The sequence below is a fragment of the Felis catus genome, chromosome C2, assembly GCF_018350175.1.
Source record: "Felis catus isolate Fca126 chromosome C2, F.catus_Fca126_mat1.0, whole genome shotgun sequence".
NCBI classification, from domain to species: domain Eukaryota; kingdom Metazoa; phylum Chordata; class Mammalia; order Carnivora; family Felidae; genus Felis; species Felis catus.
In genome coordinates this window covers 131,904,090-131,923,302 of record NC_058376.1, presented here as the reverse complement: position 1 = coordinate 131,923,302, position 19,213 = coordinate 131,904,090, and the positions used below count along the sequence as shown (strand labels likewise).

The following is a 19,213-nucleotide window of genomic DNA, read 5'->3' as shown; positions in this document are numbered from 1 at the left end:
ATTTATGTATAATTTTTATTTGTCAAAAAAATCCAACAATAGATAAAAAGGTAATGTGTAGCTTACCCCAGCAATTCAGTTATTTGAACATATAAACATCTAATGGAGCCTTTGCCCTGTTAATAACATTATCTATCATGGTGGGTTTTGCATTCTATTTCTATTATCAAGTTTTTATGACATTAATACAGGTTAATTGATTCATTTGCGAGGATTGTTGTGAGGAGTAAATAAAGTAATAAATATAAAGCTTTAATAATGCAGTTGAGCACAAATGGAGATCAATAAATTTTTGCCTGTTAGAAATCTACTTCTTGCTTGATTAGGTTCATAGACACACTTCTTTCATGGTAAAAAGAATATTGGCTACCTACTTTCTGTCTTTCTAAGCTGGGATTTCCTGTTGTGGCTTCACCAACCTGCCACTATCCCCATGGTTGTAGACGTGGTTTTATGATCCCCTAGGCTTAGATCAGCGCTTCTTGAAGTGCTGATCTGCAGCAAGATAAGACATTAGCATCAGAATATAAATCAAGGCACTGTTTCTTCATTGAGAAAATCTTGCTACAAAAAAAAAAAAAAAAAAGAAGGAGTCGGCTGAACTAAACAGTATACTTAGTAATTAGATGACTTACAACATGGCGCGAGCTCCTTATTTTGTCATGGGCCAATAAACTGTAGACTGGCACTTAACCAACATCTTAGAGTATTTAATGTCTTACAAAGAGTTTGGATTCTAAAATCAGCATTTATACTTGCTCTCATGACATCACACTATGGCGCATATTTTGAACATGTATATAATGGTCCAAGTGTTTGTGACATCAGTAAATGTGATTTTGACATATATACTTTAAGGGTCACTGCGTAATAATTAGATCCATGCAAATTTTGTGATCATGTAGAGTGCACTAAAAATAGTTATATGTTTCTCATCTTGCATATGAAAATAGCTAGAGGATCAATCAAAGATCTTTTTGACAGAGATCTGAGATGGGCTAGCAAACATTTCTTTTCACATGACGGCCCCTGTTGAATGCCCAGTGGTTTCCCATGTAATGTGTGGAAAATGTATCTGAGAATAAGTACTGTAATTGATGAATGATGTCTGCCATGGGTGTGGGAATGAAGCATGGCAAAAATCCCATGATGTGTATTGGCCATCCTTGGCTAGGAGCTCCAAATTTAGCCTTCTACTAAAAAGAATGACTTGAGCTATTCTATTGCAGGACATGAAAACCATGGCAGAAAAGAAGAACCAGGTCTTACTTATGAGCCTGGAGATACCTCTCTTCAAGAATATTACATGGATGTGGCTTTCCTCATAGATTCTTCCCAAAGAATAGGAAATGAGGAGTTTCAGGAAGTGAAAACTTTTCTAATCTCAGTGCTTGATTACTTTCACATTGCCCCAGACCCACTGACCTCCATGTTAGGAGACAGAGTGGCAGTCCTGAGCTACTCTCCTCCAGGCTATATGCCCAACAGTGAAGAATGCCCTGTCTACCTGGAATTTGATTTGGTTACTTATAACAGTATATACCAAATGAAACATCATCTCCAAGACTCTTTTCAACAGCTCAATGGAGATGTTTTTATCGGCCATGCTCTGCAGTGGACAATTGACAATGTCTTTGTAGGAACCCCCAACCTGAGGAAAAACAAAGTTATCTTTGTTATATCTGCTGGAGAAACCAACCCCTTAGACAAGGAAGTCTTAAGAAATGTATCTCTGAGAGCCAAGTGTCAGGGCTACTCCATATTTGTGTTTTCCTTTGGCTCTGTATACAACGACAAGGAATTAGAAGAATTAGCCAGCCACCCACTGGATCATCACTTAGTCCAGCTTGGCCGAACCCACAAGCCAGATTTGAACTATATCACCAAGTTTGTCAAGCCATTTGTTCATTTAATCAGACGTAAGTCATTAAACCTTTTCTCTTCTATTGCTTTTGCAATGGATTTGATGTCTCTGTGTACAATCCACCAGTTGACATAGTCATATGCTCCGTACTTCAGTGGAGACTGGTAGAGTCTAAGGTGTGAGTAGGGGTGAGAAAACCAGAGAAAAATATCAGGTCTTACTGACCTTGAACTCTACTGCTGCACTGTCAAAGTCTTAGCCAGAAAAATCCCCATATAGGTAAAAAGTGTCTCTTAACCCTAATCTGTTTAATATGTACTTGGTACTATGTGCCAAATTCTTTAAATGGATTATATCATTTAATTCTCAGTTCAGCCCTCAAAGGAAAGTATTAGTATCCCCATTCTACATGTGAGCATACTAAGTAAGGTTCAGACATTAAATAAATGGCTCAAAAGTTCACAGTTTAATAGTTGGTGAATTCTAGACTCAGCCCCAGGCATTCTGACCCCAGAGCCATCCGTGTTCCTGTTCGTTAAACTACATTTCAGCTCCTATACCCTTAAGGAAGGACACTGCTGTAATCAGTAATATCCCACTACCACCACCCTCCATCTACTCCAAGGACTTCTGTTCTATCTTTCACTATAAATTACCTTTGGCTATGACTTTAATTCTTTTCAGCCATGGGAAGGAATCTCTTCTAGAGCCTCTGTCCCAGACAGTTGGCTCAGGCATAGCCAGGCAGGGGCTTAAGGGTGTCTTTTTATAGTGACAGTGACTGCCCCAGCCTCTGTCCATGTGTTGCAATTTTAGACATGGGCATAGCAGTATACCCAAGAGCGTGTAGCATCAAGCCAATCCTGGCCTGGGTTGGGATTAGGGGTGAGGCAGAGGCCACCTTGCGTAGTTATCTGCAGCTCCTGCAAATTTACCAGGAAATGACAGAGATGCAGATTTTCTGCCACTCGCAAAGCCACCGGGCTCATGTGACCCTTAGGAATCTTGGAATTCAGGATTTATATATAGTAGCATAAAAAAAAAAAATGATGCCTTCTTCCAACCCCAAGGTAAATAGGGCAGACCATTTCAATAGCTCAAGGTGTCTTCTGGAGAGATCTTCCTGTTAAAGGGAAAGAAACAGATGTTAGAAGGGGTTGAGAAATATCTTTGAATCACATCACAAGCCTGTGGCATACAGAGCTTAAGAATTTTTTACTGAATCACTGCTGTATCTCATTGACTTTACCAATGAGGCATTGCAATGTCAAGAGGGTGTCTACTTTGCTGAGTCCCTTATAAAATTAATTTGATCTTGAAAACATCACAAGAAAAGATGAACTGACTTTGGGCGATAGAATACAGAAGGGTAAAATTTAGATTAACCAGCCACTCTTTCTCCAGGTGCCATCAACAAATATCCCCCTGCAGATCTGATAGCCAAGTGTGTTAACATCACCTCTCCCAACCCAGAGACCGTTGGCTCAGGAAACACTGTATTGTGAGTTGACAAAATCACAGTTTGGGTAATACTACAGCTGGAAACAGTCCTAATGAAAATAACTTGACATGAATGGTGTTTGAGTTTTCAGGATGCAAGTTTGGTTGTTGGATGTAGCAGGGTGTGTGTGTGTGTGTGTGTGTGTGCGCACACGCGTTTGAAATACTCCTGGTTTGTGATGGCTGCACAGATCTAGGGTTCATAGCACATAGAATGTGAACCATATTAGAAAGAACCATGTTTCCATTTCTGTTGCTTTTATGAAAAAAGCAGAGGCTCTTATCAATACCTTATATAACACCACACTAATATTGAGTACTGTCAAAACAGACAACTTATAATATCAAAGGTTAGCGGTAGCAATTTTAGAGCAGAAGAAAAACACAAAAGAAAAAATTTCAAAGCAACAAAAACATTCGCCATTCAAAAAACAGAACCCATATGAAAACTGGTAGGAAGGGTTCTTTTAAGTTTGATTTTGCAAAGTACAACCCTAAGTACTCAATAAAAATTCAGTCATGAAAATAATATTGCTTTGGAGTCCTAAACCCCTGACACAACATTCTAATTTCTCTTTGGAATATTAAAAAATTGTCCCTGAGTCAGATTTCATCCATAAACTGCATTTGGACTGTTCTAATCACATGCATAAAATTGATTGCTGTTATATGTCTGCCTGTATTTACATTTAATTCTGCAAGGGGCTTGGCTAATGTGTTTTTCATCTCTTTTCTCTGTCACCTCAGCCTTATTCCTGGGGTGTATGAAATAGAGACAGGAAACAGTGAGCTGGTTGATGAATTTGGTTCCCAGGAGCAGCATTCCTTTGTATTAGGGAACAATCCTAGTAATGGTTCTGGGACCACTACTGATTTGATCCAGAAGTTATACATGCTTTTTTCAACTGGAGAACTGATGATGAATGATAAGGAAGAGGCACATGCAGAAGAAATGCCAGCTCTAGCAGATGGTAAACGACAGGATAAAAAAGGTAACCTTGGGTACAATAGAATCGAAGACCCTGAAGAACCTTTGTTTGGATTTTCCCCTAGTGGACAATGAGCAAGGATGAGCAAGGAGAACTCACTGGGACAGGTGGAGATGACAAGATAGAGGACCCTATCATCTGGGGCTGCAGGGGGTTCCCCAAATGAGGAGGCAAACCAGATAAAACTCCAGAAAGGCAAAAAGAAAAAAAAGGAGTCAGTGGTGTTGACAAAACCAGAACTAGAAGTCGATGTAAATACTTGGTGTCGGGTCAGGGAATGGAGACAGGAGGGGTGAGAACAAAGACCACACAGGTCGTTGGTAGGCAAGCAGATCCCCACATCCTTGTGCAAAGTAGGGGTGGGGAGGACCTATACAATGAGCCTCTAGTGTTTGAGGGTCTGCCATCTCCCATAGCACCCTGGGCTTGCCTGCTCTGAGATGTGGGCTTCTAGCTCAGCCCCAGCCCCCGTGGTGCCTAGAATGTGCAAGGCTGTTGCGGTTCTGAGATCTCTTTGGAGGCTGAGGGCAGATTCTTAGGCTATGTGAGGAGATGGTTCTGGACCTACAGCTAAAGAAAACACGGGAGATGACGAACAGGAAGCTATAGTAGGCTCTAGAGCAGCTTTACAGCTGCTATTTTGCCGTGTACCAAAACTGTATAGGAAATTACTTTAAAATAAATCTTCTTTGGTATCTGTGAAAACTGAAACTTTACATATCCTATGACCAGCAATTTTGCTCTCATGTATATGCACAACAGAAAAATATATATTCACCAGAAGTCATGTACTAGAATGTTCATAAGAGCACTCTTTGTAGTAGCCCAACAGCAGATATGATAGACAAATTTTGGTATGATTATGCAATGAAATACCATATAGGTATGCAGTATATATGCACAATGCTATATATGTATGCGGGACAAATGGATATTTCATATATACATCTACACTATATGTATTAGATATGAGTATAATTGTGAGCATAGCTAATGTATAGATATTGAACAAAATCAGCAAAATGATGGAAAATAAGAGCGATGAGAGTAGAAGAAATACAGAAAAATATAGAAAGGGGAGAGAAAGGTAAGAAAAGAAAAATCAAATATAAATACAATGAAATATCTAGTTCTAGTCAAGATGGACTAAGCCCATACTGCCCCTCTCTCCCACTGACTACAACTGAAAACTATGGAAAAAATACAAAAACTAACCACCTGAGATCTCTGAAAGGTAACAAAAAGCAGATATATTGTGAAGGGGCATGAGTTTACCATTTTCTTTTCTGTTTTCTTTTGTGATTTTGTGCTCAGGGCAGACCCAGTCCTGGAACTGTGTGATGGCAGTGGGGCAGGAGGCTAAAACTCAGTAGAACCCCCATATTTCTGGGCAGAAGAACTAGGAAAAAGGGCCCTTGTTTGTCAGAGTTGGTGGAAGAAATCCCCATTTCCCCCTTTCTTCTCATGGTTTTGCTCTGAAGTGGGCACAATTCGGAGCTGAGTGAAAGGCTAGCTAGCTAAAATTAAAGAGAAACCCAGTTTTTCTGGGCAGAGGAACTAGGAAGATAGGCCCTGTTGGCCAGCATGTGGGGGTAGCCCCAGAGGCAAGACAATTGGAGAAGGGGATCCTCTAATTCTAATTATGGGAGCTGCATAAGCCCTGGGCTCTCACCTAAGTTGTGTGTGAATGGAAAGACCTGGAATAGGATGGTGAAGGCTTTGGGCACTAAACTGAGGTTGGAACCACTGCCCACAGAAGGTGAGATAGCACTTGCATTGTGAACCTACCAGTTGATTGCCCACTGACAAAAAAACAATTCTACAGAGAATTATAACAATACTTCAAGTCTATACGACATAATATTTAAAGTGTTTGGGACAAAATCCAAAATTAGGCAACATACAGTGACCAGGAGATGCAAACGATTCTGAGAGGAAAAGACAACCAATAGACAAAGCCATTAAATTAGCAGCTATGGTAACTATGCTCCATGAAGTAAAGGCAAACAACTGAAATGAACAGAAATAACATTCTCAGCAGAAACATAGAAATAATTTAAAAAAGGAACCAAAAGGACATTTTAGAAGTAAAAAATATATACAGTGTCTGAAATTTAAAAACAAGCTCACTGAATGGGCTCCAAAGCAGAAGGAAGATGACAAAGAAAGGAATCAGTAAACTTGAAGAGAGACTAATTATGTAATCTGAAAGAGAGTTTTTAAAATTAACAGAGCCTTGGAGACTTATAGAACAATATCAAAAGGCCTAATATTTGTTTCACTGGCATTCTAGAAGTAGAAAGAGATGAAAGTTAGATTTATTCAGAAAAAAATATATTTGAGGAGATAATGGACAAAAAATTCCCAAATTAGTAAAAGATATAAAACTTTACAGACTTAAAAACCCACTCAAGACACATAATTAACTGTTGAAAACAAAACATAAGGAAAATCTTGAAGCAGCTAGAGAAAATCTACATGTTACCAAAAAAGAGAACAACTCTTCAAATGATCATAGATTTCTCATCAGAAACCATGAAGGCAGAAGACAGTGAAACATCCTTTTCTTTAATGTACTGAAGTAAAAGAACTCTGAACACAGAATTTTTTATCCAGTGAACAGAATGAAGGCAAAATAAAGATCTTCTCAAATAAAGGAAAAGTAGGAGGAGTTGTTGCTAGCAGACATGGGCCGAAGGAGACCAGTGATGGGAGAACCAGGGAATTGGAGGTGAGGTCAAATGAGTGGGACCAGATGGCTGAGAGAACATGCTGAGGAGGAAACCCAGAGGGAGATCTATGAGGGGATTTGAAAGGGAGGCTGTTTAGAGAAAGTGGCAGGTACCAGCTGCAGCTCACCCATGTACAGAGACGTACTGTCTACAAGGTAATTTCATATACATGTCCCATTGAGTTCCCTCCAAAACCCTGTATAAGAGACAGGAGTTAATACCCCCCATACTTGGATGGAGAAACTGAAGCTCAAAGAGGTTTAGTGACTTCCTGGGACTTGACCCTGGTCTGGCAGCTCCTGATTCAGTACCCTTTCCCAACGCTGGAGGAAGGAATGAGATCCGAAATAGAGTGAGTGTAAGAGGGGATGTCTTAGGCAGCTCAGGCTGCCAGAACAAATGCTATAGACTAGGGGGCTTAAACAACAATAATTTATTTTCTCACGGTTCTCGAGGCTGGGAAGTCCAAGATCAGGGCACCAGCCAATTTGATTCCTGATGAGAGCTCTCTTTCTGGCTGGCAGACAGCCACCTTTTCTTGCTTTGTTTTCGCATGGTGGAGAGACAGACCTGGTGTCACTTCCTCTTCAAAGGGCAATATTTTTCTCAGATCACATCTCTTTCCTTATGACTGCATTCACCCTTAGTCACCACCTTAAAGGCCCTGTCCCCAATACAGTCATGTAAGGTGTAGGCCTTCATCAAATGAATTTGGAGGGACACAGTTCAGTCCACAGTAGGGGATATAATTAACAATGTAATCATAGGAAAGAACCCTATGAATCAGCATTGCCCAAGTTTGTGCATTATAATGACCAAGGTATTTGTTGACAATTCCACAGTCCAGCCCACATTCCACATCACTTAAATCATCTTCTCTGGGAGTGAGACAAGGCATCCATTTTTTTGAAGCTCCAAAGGCAACTGCAGTGTGCATACAAGTTTGAAAAACACTGCAATAAATCTCCTTTGATTCAGTCCTGTTAGATATCTTGAGGTGAGATTCCTATTGAAAATCATAAGGTTGGTAGACTCAAAAGGATTATCAAGTGAACATTACCAATACTTTCTTGTTTAGTATTCTTCATAATTTCTTTCCTCCAGAAGTTTTCTCCATTTTTCTACTTAATTATATATCCTACATCCAGAAGTTGATGATGTCTTTATTCATTTCGCTCAGAGAGTTCTAGCCAACAGCCTGATGTGGTAACATTTGGCCAGCTCTGCTCCAAGAAATCAGTCTGAGTCTCTTCAGGCAGTGTCAGTTTGGCTTCTTTCTTGGGTCGTGGAAGATTAGAATCTGAAACTGGAATGACTTTAGAAATCACTAGGTCGTCCTGTATCTTTTCTACAGAGAAGAAAACGGAAGCTATAGATATCTAAAAGTGTCTTTACCAAAGAATATTCACAGTACCTAGTCCATACCGTTTTGTCACAAAGATTTATACTCTACAATTATGTTTATAGAACACAAGTTCACCTTAAAGTTAATCCACGAAAGAAAGATAATAAAATATTTATTTGGGTTGTTGAAAGGTTGAAGATGATACATATGAAGGTCAGAATACACACTGTGCTTGGCACATAATCAACTAGTATTATCCCTGCATGAATGATCTAAGTCTGACAATATGTTGGACAATTAAAAATAAAAATCCACTGTGAAGAGGAATCACCCTTTATATGCTTATCTTTGCTATGCTTATCTTTGTTTTCCCAAAGAGAGTGGGCTTTTCTTTTCATGTGCCCGTTTTGTTTCTGATGCTTTAATTTTATCCATCTACTTAATGCACAGATTTTTTTTTTGCTCATTATAGTGTACATTTGCAATATTTTATTTTTACTTTATTTTTAATTTATGTTTTAATTTATTTATTGTTTAATTTATATCCAAGTTCGTTAGCATATGGTGCAACAATGATTTCAGGAGTAGATTCCTTAATGCCCCCTATCCCTTACCCATTTAGCCCATCCCCCCCACAACCCCTCCAACAACTGTGTGTTCTCTATATTTAAGAGTTTCTTCTGTTTTGTCCTCCTCCCTGTTTTTATATCATTTTTGCTTCCCTTCCCTTATGTTCATCTGTTTTGTATCTTAAGTTCCTCATACACACACACACACACACACACACACACACACCACATCTTCTTTATCCATTCATCTGTCGATGGACATTTGGGCTCTTTCCATACTTTGGCTATTGTCAATAGCGCTGCTATAAACATTGGGGTGCATGTGCCCCTTCGAAACAGCACACCTGTATCCCTTGGATGAATACCTGCTAGTGCAATTGCTGGGTCGTAGGGTAGTCATTCACAAGATTTTAATGTGGATTTTAAAAAGTGTAACTGTATTCCTTTTCCCACTATGCCAAGTTAGGGCTTGTTTCTTAGTCTTTATTTTTCTAATATCAATGTCCAGCAATGACCAGCAACGTCAGCATCATCTAGGAAGTCATTGGGAATGCAGATCCTTGAATCCCACCATGGGCCTGTTGAATCAGAAACTCTGGAGTTGGGGCCCTCCAGATGATTCTAATGCAGGCTAGAATTTGAGAACCATTGACCTACTGTTACAGATATTGGGCCTAAATTAGTCTTCTTTAATGGGAGTCTTCTCACTAGACATTAATAGGTAATTAGAAAAAAATAATTTTCCTATAAAACGTTGATAAGTAGGTATCATTTTTGCAGGACTTCTCAGTGCCTTTAATGGGTTCATCTTCATTGTGATTCTGAGAGAGGGGCTACAGTCAAACCACTATGACCACAAAATCTTGTAACAGCATCTTTTTGGGCTAATATTTTATAGAAACCACTTTGGGAAATAGTAGTTGAAAGAGTGAATCCAGGGATCATTGAATTGGGACATGGATTTGACTCCTATTTCTGCAATTACTAGTCATGTAATCTTAGGCACATTATTCTGTCTCTCTGAGCTTCCATTTCCCTTTCTGTAAAATGGACATAATAATAGAGCATACATCATATGAATGTATGTGATATGAATGTAAAGTGCTTCGAACAGCACTTTGTATGGAGTGAAAGCTTAACACATATTAGCTATTATCTAAGATATTGATGATGATGATAATGACAGTGATGATGACAAATCGCATTAGAGTTGATGGTCATGGTGGAAAGAATGTCAGACTGGGAATGAGGCTACCCAGATGCTAATTTTGGTTCTGTCACCAGCTAGCTTTGTGATCTCAAATGGTCACCAGATTGCCTTGGTCTTCAGCTTTCTTATTTGTGTATGAGGAGCTTGGTCAAGGCCAGTGTTTTTCATACTGGGGGCTACTGGGGTCACACAAAGACTTCCCAGTGCATGGGTTTCTGAGAACTACTCTTAAAGGACTCTGTCTACTGAGAATGTCTCTATCTGAGGAATCATGGAGGGTCTCCTTTCCTGCCTCCCTTTACAAATACCACCCCCCCCCCCACACACACACCTCACACAAGAAATGGCATATTTCTCAACCATTCTTTTTAAAGATTTTATTTTTAAGTAATCTCTACACCCAGTGTCGGACTCAAACTCACAACCCCAAGATCAAGAGTCACATGTTCTTCTGACTGAGCCAGCCAGGGGCCCCTTTCTCAGCCATTCTGAATCTGATTATGTGCTTTGCCCAGATGTAAACCCTGCTAGGGAGGCATGGGATAGGGGGTGGGTATCAAACGAGGAGTCAAAATACTGGATCTATAGGCTTCCTTGAAGCCACATAAGGCTTCATGTCTTTCCCACCTTGTATGTGTTTCTGTTAAGGAAAATGCGTGTTGCTAGAAAAGAGGTATTTGAAGTCATGTTCAGATGTTCTGAATTCAGGTAGACTCTAAATGGAGGATGGTAGGAGTGATGATAAGTTTCATTTAGTAACCTGGCCTCTTCCATTTCCCAAATCTTGGCAGAAGATGCATCTCTTCTTTCATTTATTTATTTATTTATTATTTTCTTAATGTTTATTTATTTTTGAGAGAGACGCGTAGAGCGTGAGCAAGGGAGGGGCAGAGAGAGAGGGAGACACAGAATCAGAAGCAGGCTCCAGGCTCCAAGCTGTCAGCACAGAGCCCGACCCGGGGCTCAAACTCACAAACTGCGATATCATGACCTGAGCTGAAGTCGGAAGCTTAACTCACTGAGCCACCCAGGGGCCCCAAAAGATGCATCGCTTCTAAGTGAGAAATCTGTGAGAACAAAGCAAAGCGTCTATACATGAAATATTGATGGAGAGCAAGCATTGTTTCATTAGGCCAAAAAAATCATAGCCTTAATCATTTACCTATGAATGGAATCATAAATAAGACATCATCACACAATGAGGTGTTGATTGGTTTTACTGTAAGGACCACTTCTGCCAATTAGGCTATCTGGGGATATGTCCCATAGAGTGAATGAGCTAAGTTGGAGCTTCAAAATTCTGAAGAAAAAATATATAAAACATTATAATAAATATTATTATTTTATCAAAAAATATAGTAATAGGATACATGGCAAGTGTGCTTAATTTAACAATATTTGAATTTTCCAGCCATATTTTAGTTTCTCAAGTTAAACACCATACCCATAAATGAAGGAGTAACTGGTATTATTAATAGCCATTTGATAAGTTTAGTGAAGCGTTTTGGGGTACATTTTCCAGAAGTGAGAAAACGTCATTCAGTGACTGGGTAACATTCCTTTGTAAAACCTCTTGAAAGACGATGGGGTCATTTTGGACACATAACTCAGAAACAATTCAAAGAACTATTTGCTATTGCTCTAATAAAACTCCTTCAAAACCCATCTGTGTCAACTATTTATCAGTGCTTAAATCTACAATAGTAAATATTAATAGAATTAATATTAGACGTTGCCTCACTCTGACAATAAATTGTAGTAGCAGTAAGTAAAAATGATAGGGAAAAACTATGCCTCTCAATAAGAAATGCATGTCCAATAAAATTTTTACTTTTTTTATGATAAAATTACCAAAACTTAAATATATATGCTGTTTTGATAAGTTGTGATGGTAATCCATCAGAAAAAAAAATGTTAACACATAGAAGCTTATAGCCATATAAAATGAAAAATGTGCATTTAAATATATTTTTTTGCTGCAGAGGATTATTGTTAGGCAGACAATAAAAGGTTTTAAAGCATATAAATATGTTACAGTTAAATGAAATTCTATGGGGGAAGTGCAATGGAAATACACGTTTAAGGAGAAAAGTAAACACTACATAATATCTGACTTTTAACTATGAACATGTTTACATGTATTTTAAATAGATAATGGTGCTGTCGAATCACTGTGATATTTAGAGTCTATATGGTAAGTTAAAAGAAAAATGTGGCAGTTTTATTTTTAAATATCAGTTTTTATGATATGTCACAAATTACACATCCTTTTCTAATACCTCAAATCCTAATGAAAAAATAATTAGATGTTAACTTTAAACTATGCAAGGCAAGAGTACATGATTGTTTTCCTTTGAGGCGGGTGTGTAAGCAAGTGTGTGAAGACAAGTAGGTGGGATCATCTCTCATATCCTGCCTTGGGCCAGGTTCCCCGGAGCTGAGCCCGGGGTGAGGATTGGCATGCATGTGATTTATTGAGATAGTACTCACTGACAGGAGAAGCGGAAAGGGAATGGAGGAAGCAAACAGGGAAAGAGTGGGAGACAAACAAGGGTGTCATCTCGGGCCAAGTACCGTAGAGCACTTGGTCTTTGCAGGCGCTCCGGCATGTTGAGTTAATGCTGCAGAGCATCCTGATCTGAAACAAAGAAGTTGGGCTTTCTTACTCCCTCCTGGATCATTGACTGGCCAAGGGTTGTCTTGGGAAGGGCTTTAAGCTCCAAGGCACTCATGCTGCATGTGATTAAAGCCATTCCAGCAGCCCTCCTAAGATGCTGGAAGCAAAAGCTCACATGGGGGTGGTCGGGAAGGAGGGGGAAAGAGGGATGGGAAGGGAAGGAATGTTGTCCTCCAAGTCAATGCTAAAAAAGATCAGAAGGATTCTGGGCAGAGTCCTAGCTCTGCACATTCCTTCTAGCCCTGAATCCATGATACCAGCCACTGAATGTGCTGAGTGTGGCATTTCAGATGATGAACGCACCAGCATTTTCCTAGGAGGAAGCCTATCTATAGTTCTACTTATATGTTGCTCATTTGTATCCATTATCACATTGCCCTTTTATTTTGACTACCGAAAATGGCAAAACAAAACAACGTGTGCTCATTTCATATGTGGCAAAAGAAGAGTCGAGAGGAACATTTTAAACAAATCCACTGACATTAAGAGCGAATTCATATTTTTATGTTTTGCAGATGGTGAGGCCCCAAGATGATCAGAGCAGGAAAGGAAGACAGCTCCATTGGCAATGTGTGATTCCACGTGGTGCTAACTAGAAACTGTAAATCATCTGCTGGAAGGAGAATGGTGAGCGGCAGGAATTTCTCATGAAACCAATCAGCTAATGACGTGCTAAATTTGTTCTCTTACGAATCTGAGAGGGAGACTTTTCGGAGTGAAGACATCAAGGAGCAGAACTGAGAAACTAGGAATGGCTTCATTTCTTCCATGAATGGGGACAACCGACCAGGAAGAGTTAACGGAAGTTTTTCTTTGACAGCTCTTGTACGGTTCTTGTACGGACGCTCTCTCTGCCTAAAGACTTTCATTTGCATCACGTCTGCATCTCAAGTTGGACTGCTGAGTAAAAAGCGGAGTTAGAATTTACTAGGAGTGTCTTCTCTCTCTTCATAGAACTAGAAACCCACGTCCATGCTTCCGATTTCGTGCCACCCTCATGACCTGAGCGCCCTGTAAAACCTACCTGGCAGGCTGCTACCACCGTAGTCAAAGCCTGCTCTTTACCAGAACATTTAGAAAAGAATGGAACTCGTGAGAAAGAAAAAAAGTGAGATGAGGCTAATTTTGTGAGCGGTTGTTTTGTGCTGTGATCATTTGTTTTACATTTTAGCATGCTTTGCTTTGTACGTACTTGATTTTTGCTGGGAAAAACAATTGAGAAACACATGAATATTCTATATGATCGGAGCTGTTCTTGGGAATTACAATGGAGCAAGAGACAAGTTCTAAAATAAAAGCAAGTCTGATCCGGAAGCTTGTTCTGTTCATTTTTATTTACCTGTAGGCTAACTCAGACCCATTGGAAGAGCAGTACAGGATTAGACATATTTGGAAAATGTATATATAATGTAAAATAAGCCAGTAGTGAATTCATTTTTTAAATCTTTCAGTTTGATCAAGGCAACTAGTAATTGCCAAGTGAGTATATTTTGTATATATTAAAAGTAACTATGCTAATAGGGTGATCCCATTGGCAATTTTGTACTTTTCCCACATAATTTTCCTTAACAGTACTCTTGTCGTTGAATAATTTTCAAACAATCCAACCAATTCTAGGCTGCTGAAAATTTTAAAGTAGCCACACATTGGTCTCTGGGAAGTTCTAAAGCAAACTCGACTCTTCAGTAAACTAAAGTTCTGCTTGTCCCTAAGAATCCTGATCTGTGCGTGTGTCTGTAAACGCACGCGGGAGGAATACATCAGATCCCTCAAGCTGAAAGTAACGTGGGTTCTCAAGAATGTGAAGCCCGAAGAACTCCCACTCTGCTGATGGAAGAGTAGATGGTCCCACCTTTGAACAGCAGGTTGGCAATATCTAGTTAGGTTGCTGATGCACATATCCTTCTGCCCAGCTGTCCCATTTCTAGGTCTCTATGCCTGTAGAACCTGTCACACATGTACACCCCGAAGCAAAAGAGAGCACTGGTTCACCAGAGCATTGTGTGTTTCAGTGAGGAGGTGAGGCCAAGTGAATCCTCCTACCTGTGGCATATTGCTACATTGCAGCTGCATTGATAAACAGTGGACAAATAACAAAGGTAATACTGAAACAAAATAAGTTGCCGAAGGACACATTATGACATCATTTATACGACCTCTTAAAACCCGAGAGGCAACAAGGCCTACTGTTTATGAATGCCCACAACTGGAGTAAGAGCATATATGACACCACCTATGGAACACCAAATTTCAGACAGTAGTGATCTTTCAGTGAGGAGGGGTAAAGCAGAGGTCCAATTGCCATTATAATGTGTTATTTCTTACACTAAGTATTGAAAAACTGGTGTTCTTTGTATTATTTTTATAGATTTTTGAATGCCTGACACATTTCCATAATTTAAAAAGAATAAACCCAGTCGCAAAAATAAATGCAAAACTCAAATAAATCCTTATGCTACATCCAGCATCGTGCTAAGAATTCTGAGGAATTTGGGAGTGCCTGGGTGTCTCAGTCAGTTAAACGGCCGACTGTTGATTGCGGCCCAGGTCATGATCTCACGGTTCGTGGATTTGAACCCTGCGTTGGGCTCTGCACTAACAGCATGGAGCCTCCTTGAGATCCTCTCTCCCCCTCTCCCTGCCCCTCCCCTGCTTGTGCTCTCTCTCTCTCTCTCTCTCTCTCTCTAAAATAAATAAACTTAAAAAAAAGGAAAAAAGGAAAAAGAATTGTGAGGAATTTAAACGTATGTATAACTGACCTTTCCCTTGATGAGTTTGCATTAAGTCAAGGTTGCTAGAGCTGGGTAACCTACAACAATTGGAACACAAAGCACCAGGACCAGGGAAACTTGTCTGCATCCCAATGTATAAAATTGGTTTATGTTACCACTGACTGTGCATTCACTTTTCACGTGAATTTTGTGTCTGAGTGGTCCCTTGAGGCTGAACAGCACAATTTGACGCAGGTAAGATGTAAGAGGGGTGACATAAAGTGACACTGTTTCACTGGAGGAACAATTACGCTGTAAATATAAGGAGCTTTTAAATAAGTGTATTATGTATTTTGGACAGTCCAGCCCCAAATATAATACTTGAACGTGTGCTATGGGGACAAAGAAGTAGAGAACCGACAGCAGAGAATGACCACAGGATGATGAAAAATACTGTGCATAAATTCCGAGTAAGGCTGCTAAGTCAAGCCAGTAATTGCTTTGGAAATCAAAGAAGGAAAAAAAAAGTCACTTGGGATTCCAATCACGGGAGAACACTTGAAGGAATAAAGGAGATTCACACCACATCTGTACTTACAGATCATGAATCCTCTCCTTCCACTTCCTTGAAGATAACAGTACAAAGTCCTCCCATGCCTTAAAAGACCCGGCAAAACCTGACCTTTACTCACCTTCCCAGCCCAATCTCTTCCCACTGCAAGGAACCTCTTTCCCTCAGTGCCTCCTATTCATCTTTCTGCGCTGGCTGCCATCTGCTTGGGAGGGCCTTCCATAAACTTTCCAAAACTGGGCAAGGGGACACCCACCACACTGCATATTCTCCCAGTACTGGATCTCTTGCTCTAGGTCCTTGCCAGGAGGGTTATAGTGGTTATAAGTGTCTAATTCACTCATCCAAGTCCCCAGGAGGCACCCAAGCGAGCACCCCTAACTTGTCCATCACTGTACCCCCAACACCCAGGATGGTGCCTGGCCCTTAAGGGGCCAGGATTTGATGAATGAATAAACATATTCGCCTTGAAAGATAAATATGGTTTGGTTGGATAGGTAGGAAGGGACTTGGCATGAACAATGAGAAGGGGAGAAAAGCCAGCAAGGCTGGGGTGTGTGTGTATGAGCATTGATGTGAGTGGGGAAATGGGCAGTGTGTGAGCAGGGCTGAAAGGGGGTCAGTGTGACTGGACTGGAAATCTTGGAAATGGTGGAAGCTGAGGCCACAGCAGGTGTGGTGGGTTGCTGAAAAGCCTTTTCTTAAAATCTTTAACAAAAACCCAGCAAACTTAAAAAAAAAAAAAATCTTGAACCATTCCACAACAGCCAGTCTATTTGAATATGGAGTGACCCGTCAACAAAATTGCATGCCCCCAAAAAGGAACCATGGAACAGGCAGAAAGTACATACTTTCCTAGGGGTTCTGTTCAGAAATGACCCACAGCTGCGCACAGCAGCCTTACATGACATGGACAACGCATTGCAGAACAGCTGGTCGGAATTACAGATGACTAAGAATCCTGTGATATCTCTGGAAAACTTCATTTGACATCTTAAATCTGACTCCTAGGTCTTTTATCCGAGTGTGAGCAGCAGGGCTGAGAATTTGAATAACCACAGTTGAACATTTGTGCAGCTCTTACTGGACTCTATAATTGGAACATCTTTCCATCTCTGACCCAAAGTCTGGAATTCTCTTTGGACTAAACATTTTCTCTAGCCCTCCATTGTCCACCTTGACAACCCTAGAGGATCTCGTTTTGTAGCACATTTGGAACTTAGAGTAGGAGGTGCTCAGTAACTGGTTTTCTTTGTACAGGGAAGGGATGAATGAATAAGCCTTACTTATCTTGCTAATCCTGGCTAATATCCTGTTGGCCTCCCTCACTTCTTCTTTCCAGCTTCTACTTTCCAAACTGAATTTGGACTGTGCGCTGAGAAAAATTCCTGTGACAGCTAGAAGCTCTCCTGCCCACAAATGCCGCCGATAAGGAAGTTCTCGCCTCCTGTGATGAGAACAACATCTGTGTGGGGGCCTGGCTCACAAGACGCCCGTTTGCAGTCTCTTAAAAGAGTATACACAACTCCAGGTTGCTGGGATATTATAGGAATAGACAGTAAATAGACTAGTAAACAGCATAAATCTTTTATCCTCTCCGTTACCAGCACTTCTACAAAGTAAAAATGTTCTTTCTTCTGTTGCGTAAATTGAGTTACAGGTGTCCTGTGTTTCGTGGTTTTGGAAGGGAGGCCACAATCCTAACTACTCAAGGTGTAGCTGATGGGCCGTGAGCCAGCAGCATCGATATCACCTGGGGGCCTGTAAGAAATGCAGACTTCGTGGGCTCCCACCTGAAGTCATTTGGATGAGAACCTACATGTTAACATCTGCAGGTAATTCATATGCACATCTAAGTTCCCGAAGTGCTGACTTAGAATTCGCCTCCTTAAAGCTCTGCAAGTGAGTAGATGCATTTTGCAGACTTTCAGCTCAGCTTGGCATCACACATGCCACCTACCAGATAGCATGCCTTATGCCAGAGATGGAGAATATGGAGATAACTAAAAGGTGACACATGCCTTGAGCGCAGGGTCCGCTGGGAAGACTGACCCAGAAAGAGATCATTTCAACCCCACGTAGTCGTGCTGCGGTGAAGGTGTGCAGAGAGCACTGTGAGAAGACGGAGGAATCCTTATCCCAGACTGGGAACCCAGAGGTTTCTTCAAGAAGAGGTCCTTTGATTTGAATGAAAATCATTGGATACAATTTAGCCGAGCAACGATCAGTAAGTACCCTCAAAAAGCAATCCTCTCGCCCAGGTCTTTGTTCTCAAAATAGGTTTTTGTTTAAACCATAAATCCTATTGTGTTCATGGCAAAGGAGATTGACTGCACGGACCCTCGTTAACCTGAGGCTAGGAGATGGACGTAAAGAGGTTGGTACAGGCCAGCCATAAAGGACCTTGTGTGCCATATTGGAGAGTTTAGATTCTACTCCGGAGGCACCAGAGGAGTGTAGTTAGAATTTATTATGGCTGGTACTGGCTGCTGAGGGAAGAGGAGATTGAAGGAAAGTCGAACTAATCACAGGATAATCAGTTTTCCCGGCAAGAATGGACCGTGGTGGGGCACCTGGGTGGCTCAGTTGGTTAAGCGTCTGACTTCGGCTCAGGTCATGATCTCACCGTACATGGTTCCAGCCCTGCGTCGGGCTCTGTGCTGACAGCTCAGAGCCTGGAGTCTGCTTCAGATTCTGTGTCTCCCTCTCACTCTCTGCTCCTCCCCCACTCATGTTCTGTCTCTCTGTCTCACAAGAATGGATAAATGTTAAAAAAAAATTTTTAATAAAAAAAAAAAAGAATGGACCATGATGTTCAGGCTGGAGATGTGTGGACATAAAAGGGAAATATCTAAAAGGTACAATGAGTGGGACATGAAAATCCATTAGTTGAAGCAGAGGACAAGGGAGAGAACTGGGTATCTAGGCCAATGGTTCTCAAACTTGAGTATGCATGAGAATCCCCTGGAGGACACCACTCCCAAAGTTTCTCTTTCAGCAACTCTGGGGTGAGGCCTGAGAATGTGCATTTCTAGCAAGTTCTTA

General features: G+C 40.7%; 1 protein-coding gene across 3 annotated transcripts in view; it reads left to right on the top strand.

Annotated features, from left to right (window-relative positions):
* The window catches only part of COL6A5 (collagen type VI alpha 5 chain), a 132,577-nt gene extending 118,377 nt beyond the window's left edge, over positions 1-14,200 (top strand). The window contains exons 38-41 of one of the 3 annotated variants that reach the window (XM_045037621.1): positions 1,230-1,919; positions 3,269-3,365; positions 4,112-4,356; positions 13,402-14,200. In XM_045037621.1, coding sequence (XP_044893556.1) covers positions 1,230-1,919; positions 3,269-3,365; positions 4,112-4,356; positions 13,402-13,421 — 1,052 coding nt within the window. In that variant the 3' untranslated portion in view covers positions 13,422-14,200. The remainder of the gene's footprint in view (positions 1-1,229; positions 1,920-3,268; positions 3,366-4,111; positions 4,357-13,401) is intronic. The other 2 variants (XM_045037622.1, XM_045037623.1) reach the window with 2 other exon arrangements.
* Positions 14,201-19,213: the final 5,013 nt, after the last annotated feature.